Here is a 19,128-nt window from a genome sequence, read left to right as displayed (position 1 = left end):
CTCAAGGCAGAGGGAATTAGGAGAAAGCGTTTAAAAGAATGACTCTCATTTTATTTATTTTGGAGAATCTCTTCCTTGCTGGCTATCCTGCCATGCCTACATTCTAATTTGGTGGTTCTGAGTGACTTCGATTCCTCTAGAAACCTCCTTTCAAAGTCAGCAGTGAAATGAACAACAGTTTTCTCTTCATCGCACGTTCACCACAGGTCAAGTAGAATGAATGAGACGAAAGGGAATGTTAAGGCAAGAAATCAGGACAGACCCTGGGGAGGCGTGGATTTGGAAGCCTCTTTTGTTATTTACCTGGAAATGTTTAATTGTCTTTTGGCTCATGGAACTTTCCATGGTTTATAAGATGGGAATGGAAGGCCCCATTATTTCGCGGAGGTTCATGAGCGCCATGGTATCTGAGTGCTCAGGCTTCTCTGTCCCTCCACCATGGCCCCTCCCTCTGGGGGCTTAGTCACTCTTTTCAGGGGCTCAGACTTCTTCCCTGGTCCTTCTTCTTGCTGGACCCTGCCTGAGACAGTTTCTAGTTGCAGCCTCACTGCTTGGAGGGCGCTTCCTGAACCAGCAGCATCAGCACCTGCTGGGAACTTGTTAGAAATGCAGCATCTCAGGCCCCATCCAGACCTACTGAGTCTGGGCACCAGTAGCCTGTGTTGCACAAGCTCTCCCAGTGGCCTGGGGTTCTCAAACTCAAGTCTGAGACCCCACTCTGCAGTGATCCACTCTGCCAGCACGCCGTGCCCTCGCCACAAACCTCACATCCCTCAGTGCGGCCAGCTGCCCACTCCCCACTGCTCTCTCCTCCCTCTCCTCCGTAACAAGCTGGACTTCACGCCTCCAGTCATCTTCAGGCTACATAAGAACGGCCGATACAAAAAGAATGGCCAACGCTTTTCATCTCTCTCCGCCAAAGAATAGTGCTGATGGCCTGGCCTGGTTGAGGAGGATTCTGATAAAATAATTAAAATCGAGGGAGAAAGGGGCCCATCAGCTTCCCCAAGATCTGGCTGCTAGCCAACCTCACCATCTCATTCTGCTCACCCAGCCCAGCCACAGTCTCCCCTTGTTGTCTCTCAGACACGCTGTGCTGGTTCCCACCTCCGGGCCTTTGCTCATGCTGTTCCCCCTGCCTGAATGCCCTTCCTCCTCTTGCCTTAGCAGCTCTTTCTCATCTTTCCAGCTTCAACTCCTCAGGAGAAACCTTCCCCAGCCACCTTTTCAGGGCATGCCCCTTCCTACCTCCCTTTTAATCTCTGTCTCTGCAATTGTTTCCTTTGTAGAACTGATAATAAGCTGTAATTATTTTATTAACAGTTACTTAAATTGTTTACATTTACTTTCCCCCTCCAGCCAGCAAACTCTAGGATCCTGTTCCAGCAGCACCCAGTGATGCAAATAGATAGTCAACAAATGCCCAGCACATAGCTGTAGGGCACATAAACAAACCACTTGCTGGTGGCTGCCAAGGGTAGGCGGTGAGGTGCGCTGACAAGAACCCTGGCTTCAGCTCAGAGTGCCCTGGGTTTGAAATCTGTCCATTCCACAACCTGATTCTGTAACTATGGGCAAATGTGCTACCCTTAACCTGTTTCCTGATCTGTGAAACGGAGACCAGCCTATCCCATGGAGCTTTGTAACGATGAACTGAGGTCACGTGTTTCACCTGCAGTCCCCCCTCCTTGTTGCATCATCAACAGACCCCAGTTCTGCCCCTTTTAACCCCTTGAAGAGTCTAGAACTTACTTTCTTAGCACTCTCTCCATTTGCATCATATTCTTGGCAACTTCAACATCCTCATAGATGGTCCTTCACACACACCCTGTTTGTATTTCTTTGAACTCATTCCTCCACTGAGTTTTTCCTCCAGCTACCTCAGCAACTTCCACCCAGTGTTATGGGTGAATTGTGTCCCCCAAAAAGCTATGTTGAAGTGCCAACTCCCAGGACCTATGGATGTGACCTTATTTGGAAACAGGGTCTTTGTATCACCTAAAGCATCTCGCAGACACCAACAGCATGGAGGTCACCCTCCGCAAACCATGGGGCTTAATATGAGCCTAGAAATGTGTTCATTTTTCTGCATCCCAGAAGGGTCACCAGCTGCCTTTCTGCTGGGTGGTCTAGTTAGGGCCCATCCCTGGCACTCTGCCTCCTTTGCCTTGGCCAGCAGCCATGGAAGCGCTGGGGTGACTTCAGCCAGTGCCCTGGGCCTGCTCCCTGCTCATCTCTGCATTGTCCACCAGGACCCGGTGTGACACTCACTTGCTAGAATCACCATGTGGAGGAAAGGCAGGTTCTTTGGCCTTAAAGTCAAGGCCCCGGACTCCCAGCTCTGCCATCACCTGCTGTTAGCTGTGTGGCCTCAGTGACATGTCCTTTATCCTCTCCTATAGATTCCTCCATAAAAGGCATAGACTGAGCTTCACAGGAATAACAGGATCAAACCCACAGTGTGCACTCCAGATGGTCGCAGGCACCTGCACGTGCTCTCATCTCAGCCTCACTATGACCCCGGGCCACCTCTTCACCCCATTATACAGAGGGGAAAACTAAGACACAGAAAGCGCAGAAGCTTGCCTAAGGTCACAGAGCTAGCAAGTGGTAAAGCCAGAATTTAACCCTAGTCAGGCTGGCTCTGGAGTCCACACTATTTGCCAGAAAGATCAAACCCACTGGCAAAAATGTGACAAGAACGAGAACTCCAAATCATAAGCTTTCATTCATTTTGCAAGTGTTCCCTGGGTGCCCCGACCCGTCCAATAGCACGTGATCGCGAGACTGGGGTGTGCGGTAAGCAGGGTGCATCTTCCCCACACTGTTCCTGCTCCCCACTCTCCCCACCTTGTCGTGCTGCTCTGATGAGGGAGGGACGGCACAGAGCCCTTTACCTGACTCCAATCGTGAACATGCTGAGAAGGTGCTTCCCTTGCAGCCAGCCGGTGAGGATGATGACGCCTGGGGAAGAGACCAAAAAAAAAAAAAGAGTGTATGTATGCAAACACGTCCTCCAACATCTGAACCCACGGAGGCATTTCAAAGTCATTTCCTTCGAGTTAGCAGGGACATAGACCCGGTTTAATATCACTTCCTCCCAACTCTCCCACACCAGATTAACTACTAGTTTCACATTTTGTATTTGTTCAGGTGTCTCTCCCCTATTTGCCTGTGGCCCTTCAAAGGGCAGAAGCTGTGTTTTACTCATCCTGGTGGCCCCAGAACTTATCATAGGATCTAGTGTGTCATAAAACACTCAACAAATTCATGCATCTGGGTGACCAGAGGCATGGCACTGCTGCTGGGAGGGACAACTGTTTCTTCCACAAACTCCTGGTGGCTCCAATTTTAGCCAAACTCACTATACTTCTTCTTAGCAATGCTTGTACTATGGGCAGTGGTTTATTTATTTATTTATTTATTTATTGAGAGAGAGAGAGAGAGACAGGAAGGGAGAGAGATGAGAAGCATCGATTCTTCATTGTGGCCCTTTAGTTGTTTACTGATTGCTTCTCACATGTGCCCTGACCAGGGAGCTGCAGCGAGTCAGTGACCCCTTGTTCAAACCAGCAACTTGGGCTTCAAGCCAGCAACCTTTAGGCTAAGTCAGTGACCACAGAACCATGTCCATGATCCCATGCGCAAGCTGGTGACCCCACACTCAAGCTGGTGGCCCACATTCAAGCTGACGATCCCACACTCAAGCTGATGGCCCCATGTTCAAGCTGGATGAGCCCACACTCAAGCCAGCAATCTCGGTCTTTTGAACCTGGACCTCAGCATCCCAGGTCGATGTTCTACCCTCTACGCCACCACTGGTCAGGCCAACGACAGTGGTTTTGCTTTGCTTCTTTATGAATTCATTAACTCAATAACTGGCTGGTCCTGAAGCTGGGAACAAAGGACACAGACTCAAAGCCAGAGCTGGAGACAGCAGAAGGGAGCAGGTGAGGGACCAGGGCTGCTCCACAGTGATGTTCAGGAGAAGGCCTGAATTTAGGTCTGCAGCACCATGCTCATGCTGTCTTTGCGGTGTTGCCAACGGCCACGAGGCATGAGCCCAGCACAGCCTACTTAGTGGCACAAAAATATGGCCAGGCACACTGCCAAACTACATTTTCCAGTCTCCTTTGCAGAGAGGCAGGCCGTATGACTCCATTCCGACCAACTGGAAACGGACAAAAGTGATGACTTCACTCGCTGGTCCAAGCCTTAAAAATTTCCCATACAAGCCTCTGTGTTCTCTTTTCCCAGCTACTCGCTAAGTAGAATTATGACCAGCCTCCAAGGCCCCAGAGAAAGGGAGAGCAAAACTACAGTAGGGGCCTGGTCTCCTGAGCTGGCATTTGGAGGTGAGCTATCCAGGAAAGCCGCTAGACTAAGCACATACCCTTGGACTGTGTTGTGAGCAAGAAGTCAACTTTGATCACGTTAAGTATTACAATGCAAGGGCTGCTTGTTACAGCAGTTAGCCTCGAGTCTGACTAATACAGAAGTCTTTTGTCACTGTCATAGTCTTTGATCCCAAACCCCCATCTTCCCCCAGGTAAGGAGCAAGATATTTGAGAAACAGCTGTGGCTATGCAGGACAGCTGTCCCCAGTCCCCAGGAAAGAGTGTGGAAACTGCTACACTTACCAATTATGCAGAACGAGAACAGTGTCAGTTGTTTCCCCAGATTGTCCATGCTTTTTTGCAGGGGAGTTTTAGGGGTCTGAAAGAATGGGAGCAGCGGTTTTGTTAGATGACATCCCAGCAGTGTCCCACAGCTTCTGCCTGGCTTGCTTGAGCTGAGTCACAATTACACAGGGGCATACACATATGAAAATTCACTGACCTCTATACTTAATATCTGTGCTCCTTACTGTCTGTAAGTTATGTCTTGACAAAAATCCCAATAAATGTCTTAAAATAAACATTTAAAAAGTATACTCACATGAACTGCATGATCCTCATTTCGAAGGGGCGGGCAGGGCTGGTACCACTAACCAAGAATAGTCTCAAACCCCAGCTTACAAGACAACCAAAGCCCCCACCTGCCCTTACCTCTTCAGCCCGCATCATCTTAAACACTTCTCCAAACTGAGACCTCTCCCCTGTTCCGATCACGACTCCCTGTGTTCAGGAGAGAGAAGTGTGAGGTCTGAGGTTGGAAGACTGCTGGTGACAGAAGCCAGAGCCCTCCAGGGCACCCCAAGGCTTACCTGCCCCTTCCCACACTGAACCAGGGTCCCCATGAAGACGATGTTCCTCAGAGCGGTGAGGTCCCCCTCGCCTGTCAACGGGGTGTCCGTCTTACTGCATGGTTCGGCTTCTCCCGTGAAACTGGACTCGTCTACCAGGAGGTCTGTGACCTAGGGCAGCAAAGGGAAATGACAGGGCAATCTGCCCTCTCACCCTGTAAACTGGCTTTAAAAGCACAGAACGACACCTAACACCTTAATGTCAGCTGCCAACAGACAACAAACAGCAAACACCTTGAAATCAAGGGACAAAAATCAACACAACCTCAGATGCTTCAAGAGTTAGAAAAGCTTTGAATGTGTGGCCCCTCTTAAAACCCATGAAAAATCTTGTATGTTCTTTTACATTACTTTAAATTTTAATATATATATATTTAAAACTTAGGCAATGGTTTATTTATTTTAAAGTACCTATGCCTTTCACCAAACATTCCACATGCTACACACCTTGGAGGATGCCCATATAATCTCTGTGGCGTGAGCATCACTGAGTCAGGTTATTCAGTGACAGCCTAAGGTTATATTAGTAACAACACATGGACGCACACACACACACACACACACTGAAAAAAAGGAGGAAGGTGCTAACATTTCTATAACACCTACTATGTACCAAGCCCTGCACTGAGCATTTTACAAAGCTTATCTCTTAATCCTCACACCGGCCATGGAAGAGGCTATCGTCTCCATTTTACATATGGGGAAACTGAGGCACAGTAAGTAACTTGCTCAAGGTTCTATACAGCTACTTAGTGACAAAGCAGTGGTTGAATCATGGCTCTGATTCCAAAAACTGCACCTTAACTCTACTTGACCACAGACGCAGTAGGTATCACTCAAGAGGTAGTCTCCTGTGGCCAGAACTATAACAGGTACTGTTGAGGACATAAGGGGCCTAGGTGGGCCCGACCCCTCAAGACTCTGTTATTTGAGCGTGATCAAGTGAAAGAGAGAAGCCACCTTCCGCAAACTCGTAAGAGAAACATTAGATCAGCATTTCTCCAATAGGAGCCCGGGAGTTCTCTGTAATTTAAAACTTTTAAAACTCAATAACAGTCTTTTGAAAATATTCCCACTGCCATGGGATCCCAGTCCCCATGACGGCAGGGGCTACCACTTGCACAGGTAATGCCCATCTCCTCGTTCCTCCCCTAACAGAACCCCCATGGTGTTGGGCACCACCACATCATCCTATTTCCCAGCCTCCCTTGCAGCTCACAGTGTCTCTACAATGAGACAACAAGACGTAAGAAGTCACCATAGTCCTGGGGAAGATCTTTAAAGGTGGCTGAGCTGATGGGCCCCTTTTGCCCTGACCTCGTTATCATGGCTGGAATTCTGGAAGCCATCTTGCACGCATTAAGGGGATGACCACACCCAGGGAAAGCACAGCAGGGGCTGGGAAAGCCCAGGCCCCTCATTTCACGGTGGAGCCACCATGTTGGCCCTGGACACTCCACTTCTGGACTTTCATTATGTGAGAGGAATAAATCCCTGGCCAGTTGAAGCCAATACACATATTTATCTTAATCTATTACCAGTCAACCACAACTACTAACTGAGCTAGAGTTTGCATTTGTACTTTTTAATCCCCAGACCATCAAGGGAAAGTCTAATGACCTCATGGGGCAGCTCCTAACTCATGATGAAAGAAAACATGGGAGAGCCGAGTCACCCAGGACCACAGGCTGCTGACCCGGAGGTCCTGGGCAGCAGAACCTGGCACCGCATCCCAACGGCAAGCCGAGATTTCATCCCCAGAAAACTGTCTAATGGGAAATGACAATAATATATAAGTTGTACTGGATTTGAACATTTGGTTTAGGTTGACGGTTGTGTATAAGTTTGAAGTACATGGAATTTGTACCTAACTTTATGTTTGTCCCCATTTAAGTAACACTGTAGTAAAAATAAGTCAACCATGGGAAGGGAATCCCTCTATTGGCTGAGGGTGAGAGGTGTAATGAGAACCATCTGATGTTCTAACCAATCTAGTCTGCAGCAGGAGGTTCGGGCGTGGGAGACGGGAGGGTGGAGTGGCTGGTGTTGGAAGGATGAGCTGGAAGGGAAGGAGTGTTCCTGAGGATCTGGGACATGAGACAGACTTTGCAGGACGAGCAGGCATTTGATGAGTGAGTCGGGCAGGTTCTCCAGGGAGCGAAAAGAAGGTGATTTGGGCAATTGATAACGGGAGAACATGGTCATAACACGCTTGATCAAAGCAACTGAGAGGTGGAGAACACAAAGAAGACTCCTCTTCTCCCAGCACCCACCAGCACTAACAGAACAGAAATTAGGAGTGCTGAGCTTGGCACCAGTTCACTCTCTTTGGGGTACGGGTTCTTGGGAGTAGGCAGAGGTGGGCACTTTCCGGGGTGCTGAAGCCACGGTTGGAAGGAGAGCTGCCCCTGCCCTCGGGGGGCCTAGAATGGAAGACAGGACTCAACCAAGAGGAGAGGTCACAGGCAAAGGCAGGAAGTTTGGTCCGGCTAGAGACACGTGTGGAGACCAGCCTGACTGGAGCTGACCCCTTGTGAAAGGTGTGGTTGGAACCCAATTGCCTTCGGCCTTAAGAAATAAATGTAGATATTGCCTTGTTAGTAATGATGAGCCAAGGAAAGTCTAGAGCAGAGAAGGAAGGGATGTGGATGAGATATATAAAGTGATTTGAATATGGAAAGGTAGACCAGATGCATTGGGGAAAAAAGCCTACAGTCAAAGAAATACATTCAAGTGAGGAATGGGGAGGTCTCGTGGATGGAAGAGCCAGACAGAAAGAACAAGAAGAGAACTGGTAGCATCCGGTACTAACAAGATACGTGGAAGCAGGCAGAGGTCACCAAAGTTTACAGCTGAAGCTATCATACAGAACATTTTTTAAATATGCATATTTTATCCTGATAATATTTTATTAAAGTCAACTTGGGATTGGCAGGAGGCCAACAGGTCACAGCCAAGTACACACCTTGTACAAGACTAATGAACACGTTGACTGTATGTCTAAGAGCCCCCTATAGCTCCATTCTGGTTTCCCAGTGGTCCCAGGAGGGTTAGTGACTCCTTACAAGTTCTTTCTTTTTTATTTTAAAAATTTATTATTATTATTATTATTTATTTTTACAGAGACAGAGAGAGTCAGAGAGAGGGATAGATAGGGACAGACAGGAACGGAGAGAGATGAGAAGCATCAATCATCAGTTTTTCATTTCGACACCTTAGTTGTTCATTGATTGCTTTCTCATATGTGCCTTGACCACAGGCCTTCGGCAGACTGAGTAACCCCTTGCTCAAGCCAGCAACTTTGGGTCCAAGCTGGTGAGCTTTGCTCAAACCAGATGAACCCGCGCTCAAGCTGGCGACCTCGAGGTCTCGAACCTGGGTCCTCCGCATCCCAGTCCAAAGCTCTATCCACTGTGCCACCGCCTGGTCAGGCGTTCTTTTCTTTTTTTAAAAAAAAACATACTTGCACTTGTGACAATGATTTGGGAAACTTAGTTCTTCTATTTATAAAATGGATGAATAGGGAGTTAGGGCGTCATTTTCCCAATTGCATTTTGGGGACCCTCATTCGCAGGAAGTTAATTGGTGCTTTGTGGAGAAAGGGGTCAGGGTGAAAAGTCTTTTGGGAAACATGGGGTTAAATCCAGTCACCCAGTTTTCTTTACAAAGATTTCTCAGCACCTTCAGCCTTCAGTGTGTAAATGAGCGTTGTGACTATCCAAGTGGGGATTTCCATTCTTATGGAACAAAAGTTGGGTGACACTGGGCTGCAAGGTCACTGAGTCATTTCTTGTTCCAAAGCTCACCCCTCCAGCACACCAAGAACCACAAAAACAAAACTCAGCTTAATTTTGTTTGTTTTTTTCTATTAAAGACTAATTAAAATATGACCAGCTTGCCCAGTTTCCTAATTGGTCAATTCAACAAGACTTCAGTGAATGACTATTATATGCCCAGAGAATTTTAAGTCAGATTCTGCTTTAAGAACTTGGCAGAAAAAGACCTTTGCAGGTGAAACAAACGGAGGGTAATTCAGTGCTAAATAGAATGGTGCTAAAGTAGAATGTAGTAAACATTCAGAGATGAAATAATAGTGTTGATGATGATGTAATAATAATTAACATTTGCTTAGTGTTTGCATTCTCTCATGAAATATTCACAATTATCCCACGGACAAGGTTGCTCTGATTCCCACTTTGCAGATGAGAAAACTGAGGCTCTGAGAGCTTAAGAAATTTGCCCACGGCCTAAAGGCTAGGATGTATCAAAGATGGATCTTGGTGCATTCTCCATTCTTGTAAGCACTGTATAGGATGGGGAACGGGCAGGGGGCGGGGCCAGGTTGTGAATGGTCAGAGGCAGAGTTTGGTCTTGATGCACGTGGATCAGGGGGCCACTGTAGGTTCCAGGACAGTAAGAGGCTCAGTGAACACAAAGCCCAGGAAGGGGCCCCTATGAGGTCTATGCTGAATGGATGAAGGGGGGGGGGGGATGACTCAGCTGGAGTGACAGCACCAGTTGCCAAAGCATGAGGACCTTTCACAGAAAAGAACTGCTATTAACTGGAAACACAGAAAAAACATGCAAAACATCAGTCAGCCAGGTGATCAGGGTCAACATCAGCAGTGATAAGGCCTGGTGACAGCATGCACCTTTGACACAACGTGATGAGAAGGGTGCTATACCCCGGTGGTCTTCCTCCCCCAAACCCACAGCCCCTGACTAATCATGAAAACAAATCAGACAAATCACAATTGTGGCACCTTCTGCGAAACGCCTGACAGCACACCTCTAAACTGTCGAGGTCATCAGAAACAAGAAATGTTGGAGAAACTGTGTGACGAGAGGGAGACATGATGAGTAAATGTAACGTGGGATCCTGGGACAGAAAAAGGATATTAGGGAAAACTGCAGAAATCTGAAAAAAAGTGTGAACTTTATATTTATATATAAAAAATATATCATAATATAAAATATTAAATAATACATTCATTATTAATAAAATAACCATGTTCATGGTTAACAATAAGCATTATTATTGACAATACTAATGTATCATTATTGGTTCATTAATTGGAAGAAATGTGCTGATAGAACTGGGTGTGGGGCCTGACCTGTGGTGGCACAGTGGATAAAGCGTTGACCTGGAAATGCTGAGGTCGCCGGTTCGAAACCCTGGGCTTGCCTGGTCAAGGCACATGTGAGAGTTGATGCTTCCAACTCCTCCCCCCTTCTCTCTCTGTTTCTCTCTCCTCTCTCTCCCTCTCTCTCCTCTCTAAAAATGAATAAATAAAAAAATAAAAAATAAAGAACTGGGTGTGGGACATGGGGATCTTCTATACTATCTCCCTACTTTTTCTGTAAATCTAAAACTGTCCTGAAAATAAAGTTTTTTTCTTAAAATGAGGAAAGGAAGAGTGAGATGAGACAATGGTGACTTCCCTTAAGACAGCAAGCCAGAGAAGCAAAAATGGAAGGGGGGAGGGGGGAGGGGGGAAAGAGAATTCCCGGGTAGGCAGGGCACAGGGGAGGTCCCTAGGAGAGAGGTCAGGGAAGGCAGGCACAGGGTGGGGAGAGGACAGTGAGCTGAGACCTCAGGAATGAGAATGGCTAAGTCACCAGGGTGGGAGTGGGTTTCAAATGGCAGAAACGGCCCTACTGCGTGGCGACCCACCACATGGAGACACACCATAGAGGCATCCGAAAGCAGCAATGCATCTGGCTTCTAGGTCAGAGCTAGGCATGGGGCACGGGCCTCCTCTGCCTAAAACAGCTGATTTGTGTCCACTCTAGGTTGCTCAAAAGCCACCACTTCCGGGAAGACCTCTGTGATTGTGTTAGGCCAAGCAAGTCTGTCCTGCTCAGGAAATCCAAGATTTGCTGTACTTTTCCCTCAAGATCCCCCGTGTGTCATGGGCAGCTGTGGTCTGTCTGTCAGTCTGAACTATAAACCTAGAGTACGGGGCTCAGGTCTATTTTCTCCACTGTCTCCTCAGCACTCAGCCCAGTTCCTGGCACATAGTAGGTGCTCAAGAAATAGTCGTTGAGCATCATACAATGCCAGTGGCCACCAAGGAGGTGGCTCAGCCTGAACACAAGGATCAGGAGCTCCAGGGGGCACAGGAACTCCCTGTCACTTCCTGCTCAGGGACAGACAAAGCTCTTCTTGTCTCCTCGCACTGGCAGGTGCTCCTACCTCCAAGACAAAGCATTGCTTGGAGTCCTGACAGATTCCATCCAATTCCGTTCTCATATAGAAATGATAGGACAAAAGAAAGAGCAGTGGTCCTGCTCTACTGGCTGCGCAGGCCAACCCTTCACAGAGGCCTTGGCCTTCGTTTTAACTGTGGGAGGAGAAAATATGTAATGTCCTTGTGACACCACCACCACCACCACCCCTACCCCTCCGGCTCCACACACACATTATGCAAAAAGGACTCGTGTTTGGGTTACTTATTTGAAGAACTCTCTTGAACCTGCTGCTTCCTGGCCCTAAGCGGCTTCCAAATGCAGAGAAGCCCTCCTGGATGTCAGAGCTGAAGAGCCAGTAAACGTGTTCCACTGGGAATAACAAAGCTCACGATTGTTCAGCGGAGTTGCAAAATACCAAAAAGGAAAACTGTATTGAGTGTCGGCAGCTGGCAGCTTGGATGAAACTCCTGTGGTGTCTACAAGCAGGTACAATTTAATTTATATAAGCAGGGCAGGAAGCAAACCAGTTAAGTTGTAAAGAAGTTATTTGAGGTTTAAAAAAAATTGTTTCAAAGAACTGGTGCGGAGAACAGTAATGACAGACAATGAAATCAGTAGCAATACTGGGTGACTGCTAACCCACATCAGCGTAGTGCCAAGCATGCTGCAGGTCTCGGCTCGTGTTATCCTTGTGATAACCCTGCCAGGTGGCGGATGAGCATTATTCCCTTGGATAGATGAGAAAACTGAGGCTCAAATTCTCACGCCAGGAGGTGCTGGGCGGGGATTAGAAACCCACAGTCCTCTGACTTCCAACACATGCCCATCACTCGCTAGTGCCAGACACCATTCTGAGCACTTTGTATCTGTGAAGCCATTTAATCCTTACAACCACCTTTTGGGCATTATCAACCCCCCTCATGTTATAGATAAGGACACTGAGGAACAGAGAGGTTAGGTAACTTGCTACAGGTCACACAGTTTGTGAATGATAGGCATCGGGTTCAAACCAGGCTAACACCCAGCTCCAGGGCACTCACCATTTAGGAGCACTGCCTCTCACAGTGCCATCTCTCCATAGCCCCTGTGGCTGTCCAGCATCAGGACTGACCCTGTACCTCTGCAATCTCTGCACTGGGGAGCAGAGTTCCCTCTTGATCGAGAAGCTAACAGTGTCAGACTGGCTTCCCAGCCTTCCCTGGGGACTCTCGGATGGGAGCCACGTGCCCCAGACCTGTACACTGAACGCTGTCACGGGGAGGCAGATGGCGAGGAACTCACCCTGGTGCAGGATGGGGCACCAGCATGAGCCTGAGAGAGAAATCCCCCACCCCAGCCTCCTGGTCCCTGCCCTGCCTGGAGCTCCGAAAGTCTCAGTGGCCCTCTGGCCTCTGCCCGACATCAAAGACTGGCCAGAATGCTGTAAACCAGGGCCCGGGTGCTGGCACCTGACCTCAGCACCTCTCTCCACCCCCACCCTCCAGGCCTCCGTGTCACAGCATGCTATTAATCCTGCAATTCCTGAGAAAATAAACAAATCGGAGGATAACCTGTGCTTAATCCTTTAGCACTAAAAGCTTTGAACAATTCTTAAGCATTCTGGCAGGAATCATAAAAGAGATCACTCCCATAGACAGTTCCCGCTGAACTTCAACCCTTTCTTGAGAACTCAGTACTATCTCAGAGAGCCTCCGGCATTGTTCTATGAAGCCTGGCACGTGGGCACCCACAGAGGTTGGGGAAGCAGCTTCCCCCACAACCCCTGTTCCCAAACGGAGCAGCGGTAAAAGCCATTGCTACTTTTTATGCCTTCACCGGTTCTGGTTCCCCTCTCGTTCCTGAACAATCCATCACTTCTTTCTGACATCAGTGTGGCTGTTTCCAGAAGGAACCCTTGCCTCCTTCCTCAGCCCCACCCTGGTTTAATTTGCTGCTGTGGTCTACTGAAAACTAGAGCCCACAACCAGAATTTGTTATAGGCTTATACTTAAAATGGGAAGAATTAATTTATGAAATACCATTTGAGGGTCTTTGTGCTTAAAATTAGCTTGTTTGCTAACTCCCTGACTTGTCTGTTGCATGTGTGTGCGTGCGTGTGTATGTGCACGTGTGTGTGTGTGTGTGTGTGTGAGAGAGAGAGAGAGAGAGAGAGAGAGAGAGAGAGAGAGAATGCCTGCCTCCGACAAGCTGAGGCCCAGGACCCCTCACCTCAGTGAGACGAATGTCTGCAGGGATCCGATCTCCAATCGAGAGAGACACGATGTCTCCGGGAACCAGGTCTCGTGCAAGCAGATGCTGGAGTTTTCCTTCTCTTATGCTGCATTTGAAACGGTAAAAAGCAAAAGCACCCATGTTGACATCCCATTTTTATGAGGTCGGGGGCATAAGACATGCAGCTTTAGGGAAACAGGAAACCCCGTACTTCTCTCTGCTGGTGTCAGCCTCCTGACTGAGTCCCCCACTCCCTCCTGGACGTCGAGTGGGACTGGTCAGCTGGTTAGACTATGATCTCAGGAAGCTGGCCCTTCTGGGGATGGTAGGTGCTGTGAGGGCCCAGGTACTAGAAACTGCTCTTAAATAATAATAGTGGTTGATCTGGGTGGCTGCATTTCTGTTGTATGGCTCTTGAGTTTTCCTGGGTTTGTGTCCAGCTGTTGGGAACCTCTTGACTTCATTTCAGGTCTGTAGGCTTAGTTCCTCTACTCCAATCCCAGGATTGCTTTTTTTTATTGACTATAGAAATGTAGGTCTCCCCAAGCACTCTGGCCTCGAATGCTGGTCTAATGGCTAAACCTGTCATTCATCATTCATGCAACTGATATTTATCAAACACCTACTATGTACCAGGAACTGTACCTATCAAGAGCAGTAGTGTTCGCCTGGTGCCCTTTTACAGGGACAGAGAGAGAGTCAGAGAGAGGGATAGACAGGGACAGACAGACAGGAACAGAGAGATGAGAAGCATCAATCATTAGTTTTTTGTTACGCATTGCGACACCTTAGTTGTTCATTGATTGCTTTCTCATATGTACCTTGACCGTGGGCCTTCAGCAGACTGAGTAACTCCTTGCTTGAGCCAGAGACCTTGCGTCCAAGCTGGTGGGATTTTTTTTTTTGCTCAAGCCAGATGAGTCCGCGCTCAAGCTGGCGACCTCGGGGTCTCGAACCTGGGTCCTTCCACATCCCAGTCCAATGCTCTATCCACTGCGCCACCGCCTGGTCAGGCCTGGTGCCCTTTTAGGCCCTACTCTAAGACGCAGAACCTCGGGGAAGACTCTGGACTGCTCTCTTCCGGAGCCGTCCAGGGCAGTGCAAGTGGCTGTGTGCTCGCATCGTTGGTGTCTTCCTGTGGCCTCTGTGCTCTTCTTCTTCCAGGGAGCTTAAGGCTCTGGCTCAACAGGAAGCCAAGTGCCACTGATGAAAGACTCCCAGGCCCTGTTCTGCCCGGGTTCCCGTGTATACTGGGATTTGTCAGAATAGACCTGTCAGCAGATTAGGCTGTGCGCAGAAAAGGCCACACCAAGCTGGTTGTGAAAGCCGCTTGGTCCCCAGCAGGCTCAGCCCTAGCTCCTCTTCATCCCTGATGCCGGGTGGTGGAGTACCGGGCAGCGGAAAGGACATGAGGACAGAGGGCAGAGTGAAGGCTGAGTCAGAAGCCTGGCTGGCTGGGAAATAGGGCCCTTGGTGCCTTTTGCTTCTAAGAGTCACCTCTGGGTTTCGAGAGACCAGGAGTGCCACTCACTGCCTGGGCTGGAGCCCATCAAGTAGTTCAGGCCTGGAGTGGCTCTTCGACCCCTGCTGTTCAGCTCCTTGCAAGTTGTGTAAGCCAGTCCTGAGCTTAGAGTAATTTTCCAGAAGAAGCTTCAAGTAAATGAGGATGGAAAAGAACTAAAACTAAATTAGTTGTAAATGATAACTTCAGCTTCTAGAAAAAAACTGATTACTAATTGCATGATGACTTAAACAACGGGGGAGTGAAGGCTAGGGGAAGGAAAACCAATGAAATAATCCGTGATCGTGCCAAAGTGATGATGAGATGCACTTGTACCTCATCTCATAATTGTGATACTACTACCTGGGATTCTTTAGGCTTTATAGGAGATAACTCATTCAGATATCCGAATAGCACATCATTAAAACAGGGCAACTTAAAAGGTGAAATGCTGCTTCATAACTTTATGAGGTACTTTCATATTTTATTTGACGTTCACACAAACTTATAAAATAGTTAGGCCAAGCATTTTATGCACAAATGATCTCATACCAAGCAGGTAAAAACAGGTCTAATACTACATCTTGTATGGATAGAGCTCGGTTTACAAAATAGCTGTTTTGTAAATGCTGACTATAAATTAATTGGGAGGTTGCCTGATAGGTTGTGGTGCAGTGGATAGAATACTGAACTGGGATGCTGAGGATCCAGATTTGATACCCCAAGGTTGCCGGCTTGAGTGTGGGATCATCTGGCTTGAGCGCAGGCTCAGTGCTGGAGTGTAGCATCATGGATATGACCCCACGGTTTCTGGCTTGAGCCCAAAGGTCACTGGCTTGAGCTCAAAGGTTGCTGGCTTAAGCCCAACAGTCGCTGGCTTGAACAAGGGGTCACTGGCTCAGCTGGAGCCCCCCTGAGTCAAGGCACGTATGAGAAAGCAATCAATAAACAACTAAGGTGCCTCAACTATGAGTTGATGCTTCTCATCTCTCCCTTCCTGTCTGTCTGTCTGTCTGTCATGCACACACATACACACAAAAGTAATTGGAAGGAATGTGATAATTTCTGATTAATTAAGCCCACTCTGGAAGGGAATTTGCCTAGTTATGTGGAATAGTCCTCACATAGGATTTGTTAACAGAGATGGACTCTTGTGTAGCCAGTTTTCTTGCATGATGGCATACTAGTGGCTCTGCAATGACCCCTGGTGGTGCCTACAGTATCCACAGCAGTTAATATGGGAAAGGCGGAAATGAAACCTAACTTGGATTAGTTCAGGGGTCCCCAAACTTTTTACACAGGAGGCCAAATCACTGTCCCTCAGACCGTTGAAGGGCTGGACTATAAAAAAAACTATGAACAAATCCCTATGCACACTGCACATATCTTATTTTAAAGTAAAAAATCAAAACGGGAACAAATACAATACAGTGTGTCCGTAAAGTCAGGGTGCACTTTTGACTGGTCACAGGAAAGCAACTAAAGACGATAGAAATGTGAAATCTGCACCAAATAAAAGGAAAACTCTCCCAGTTTCAGACCTATTCAGTGCAGTTCGATGTGGGCTCATGCACAGATTTTTTAGGGCTCCTTAGGTAGCTATCCCGTATAGCCTCTACAGACTCGTCACTGACTGATGGCCTATCAGAACGGGGTTTCTCCACCAAACTGCCGGTTTCCTTCAACTGCTTATCCCAGCGAGTGTTATTCCTATGTGGTGGCACTTCGTTATAAACGCGCCGATATTCACGTTGCACTTTGGTCATGGATTCGAATTTAGCGAGCCACAGAACACACTGAACTTTCCTCTGTACCGTCCACATCTCGACTGGCATGGCTGTGGGCTGCTCCACTGTATACACGGTGTCACGTCATCATCTGCGCATGCGCACATGCTGCCACATCATCCTACAGAAACTGGGAGGATTTTCCTTTTATTTGGTGCAGATTTCACATTTCTATCGTCTTTTGTTGCTTTCCTGTGACCGGTCAAAAGTGCACCATGACTTTACGGACACACTGTATTTAAAATAAAGAACAAGTAAATTTAAATCAACAAACTGACCAGTATTTCAATGGGAACTATGCTCCTCTCACTGACCACCAATGAAAGAGATGCCCCTTCTGGAAGTGCGGCGGGGGCCAGATAAATGGCCACAGGAGGCCGCATGCGGCCCGTGGGCCATAGTTTGGGGACCCCTGGAATAAGAGGATATGAGTTTATTCTGCTAGTAGATATTATTTTTCAAAGAATATTTTGTTTCAGAGCAAATACTTATACTATAATGTTAAATGAAAAACAAAAATGCAGAACTGTATGAATTGTATGTCCCAAATTTAAAAATATGTACCATACCATAAAAAACACATCTTTTAAAAAATTTTAATTGAATTTATTGGGGTGACATTGGTTAATAAAATTATATAGATTTCAGGCCCTGGCAGGTTGGCTCAGTGGTAGAGTGTCGACCCAGTGTGTGGATGTCCAGGGTTTGAGTCCCCATCAGGGCACATAGGAGAAGCACCCATCTGCTTCTCCACCCTTCCCCCTCTCCTTTCTCTCTGTCTCTCTCTTCCCCTCCCACAGCCAAGGCTCCATTGGAGCAAAGTTGGCCCGGGCACTGAGGATGGCTCTACGACCTCTGCCTCAGGCACTAGAATGGGTCCAGTTGCAACTGAGCAATGGCCCAGATGGGTAGAGCATCGCCTCCTAGTGGGCATGGCAGGTGGATCCCAGTTGGGCGCATGTGGGAGTCTGTCTCTGCCTCCCTGCTTCTCACTTCAGAAAAAAAATGAAAATAATAATAAAATAAAATAAATAAATTATATAGGTTTCAGGGGTATAATTTTATAATGCAAATAAAAAAGTAAATATATGTTAGCTTTTCCTTAACTGTCAGATCAGGGTGGCCTGACCAGCAGCTATTTAAAGTTGCCCCCACGCCTCTACCCATCACTATTGCATCTTTGTGGGGGATTTTTTGTTTTGATTCTTGTACGGCTTTGGGTTTTGGGGGGACCTTTTGGCTTTAATGCACCTGCTGCATTACAAAATCTTGTGCATTGATGTAACCCCAGCACTATTTCTTCCAGCACACAGTAGGTGCCCAATAAATATTTAGTGACTACACATAGGATGGAGGAAATGCAGAAAGGGTCTGCCTGGCAGTGTTTGTCCTAATTTGCAGAACAGGTCATGGAGACTCTGAGAGTGAGGCTGGACATCTGCAATGCTCTTTCAACTCTACCAGGCTGCCTGCCACCACTGTTCTTGAAACTAAAAATGTCTTTTAGAAGTGAAACTTCTGAGGACATCAATAATGTATCTATTCACCTAAAAGGCCAAGGCTTGATATTTAAACTTAAGATTGGATCATCAAACCACATAAATCATTTATGCTTTCCTTTGCTCATGTGATTATGTCATACCTTACACACCTGGTTTGCTGACAGCCTTGTTTATCAAATTATTAAGCTGACATTTTTACTGACCCTTCGAGAATGGACTCATCTTCTCTCATGCCTCCACATTATCCTCTTTTTTGTCTCTACTCTTATTCATTATTCTCTGCTTGTTACACACACATGCACACAGCCTGCTGATTCCTTGAGAGGTGGGACTCTATCTCACTAGATCTTTCTATCCACCAACCCTGTGGCTCAATGGTGCCATATATACCCAAACGTATGTTAAGGTTTTTTCCCAAGAATTGTCCTTCAGAGAACAGTTACTATATGTATAAGTCTGTCCAAAAAAACTCCGGTCATGCAATACTTATAGTTGCATTCTTTTGAGCAGCAATGAATTTTTGGGAAAGACACGTAACCCTGAGATGATCTCAACCTATCATAGTAGGGATGAGGGAGAAAATTTTGGCCTTCTCTAAAATCTTTTTTTAAAATTTTTGGTGCTTGCGTGCACATGAGAGAGACAGGCAGACAGACAGGAAGGGAGAAAGATGAGAAGCATCAACTCGTA

General features: G+C 47.3%; 1 protein-coding gene across 6 annotated transcripts in view; it reads right to left on the bottom strand.

Annotated features, from left to right (window-relative positions):
* Nucleotides 1–19,128, bottom strand: part of ATP2C2 (ATPase secretory pathway Ca2+ transporting 2) — a 66,407-nt gene that overhangs the window by 19,966 nt on the left and 27,313 nt on the right. For all 6 annotated transcript variants that reach the window (XM_066348933.1, XM_066348932.1, XM_066348934.1 and 3 more), the window contains 5 exons: nt 13,646–13,754; nt 5,207–5,356; nt 5,049–5,117; nt 4,641–4,716; nt 2,898–2,964 (listed from right to left, as the gene is read on the bottom strand). In XM_066348933.1, coding sequence (XP_066205030.1) covers nt 2,898–2,964; nt 4,641–4,716; nt 5,049–5,117; nt 5,207–5,356; nt 13,646–13,754 — 471 coding nt within the window. The remainder of the gene's footprint in view (nt 1–2,897; nt 2,965–4,640; nt 4,717–5,048; nt 5,118–5,206; nt 5,357–13,645; nt 13,755–19,128) is intronic.

The sequence above is a fragment of the Saccopteryx leptura genome, chromosome 9 (genome assembly GCF_036850995.1).
Source record: "Saccopteryx leptura isolate mSacLep1 chromosome 9, mSacLep1_pri_phased_curated, whole genome shotgun sequence".
NCBI classification, from domain to species: domain Eukaryota; kingdom Metazoa; phylum Chordata; class Mammalia; order Chiroptera; family Emballonuridae; genus Saccopteryx; species Saccopteryx leptura.
The sequence above is the reverse complement of the archived record's forward strand: the minus strand, read 5'-3'. Positions and strand labels throughout refer to the sequence as shown.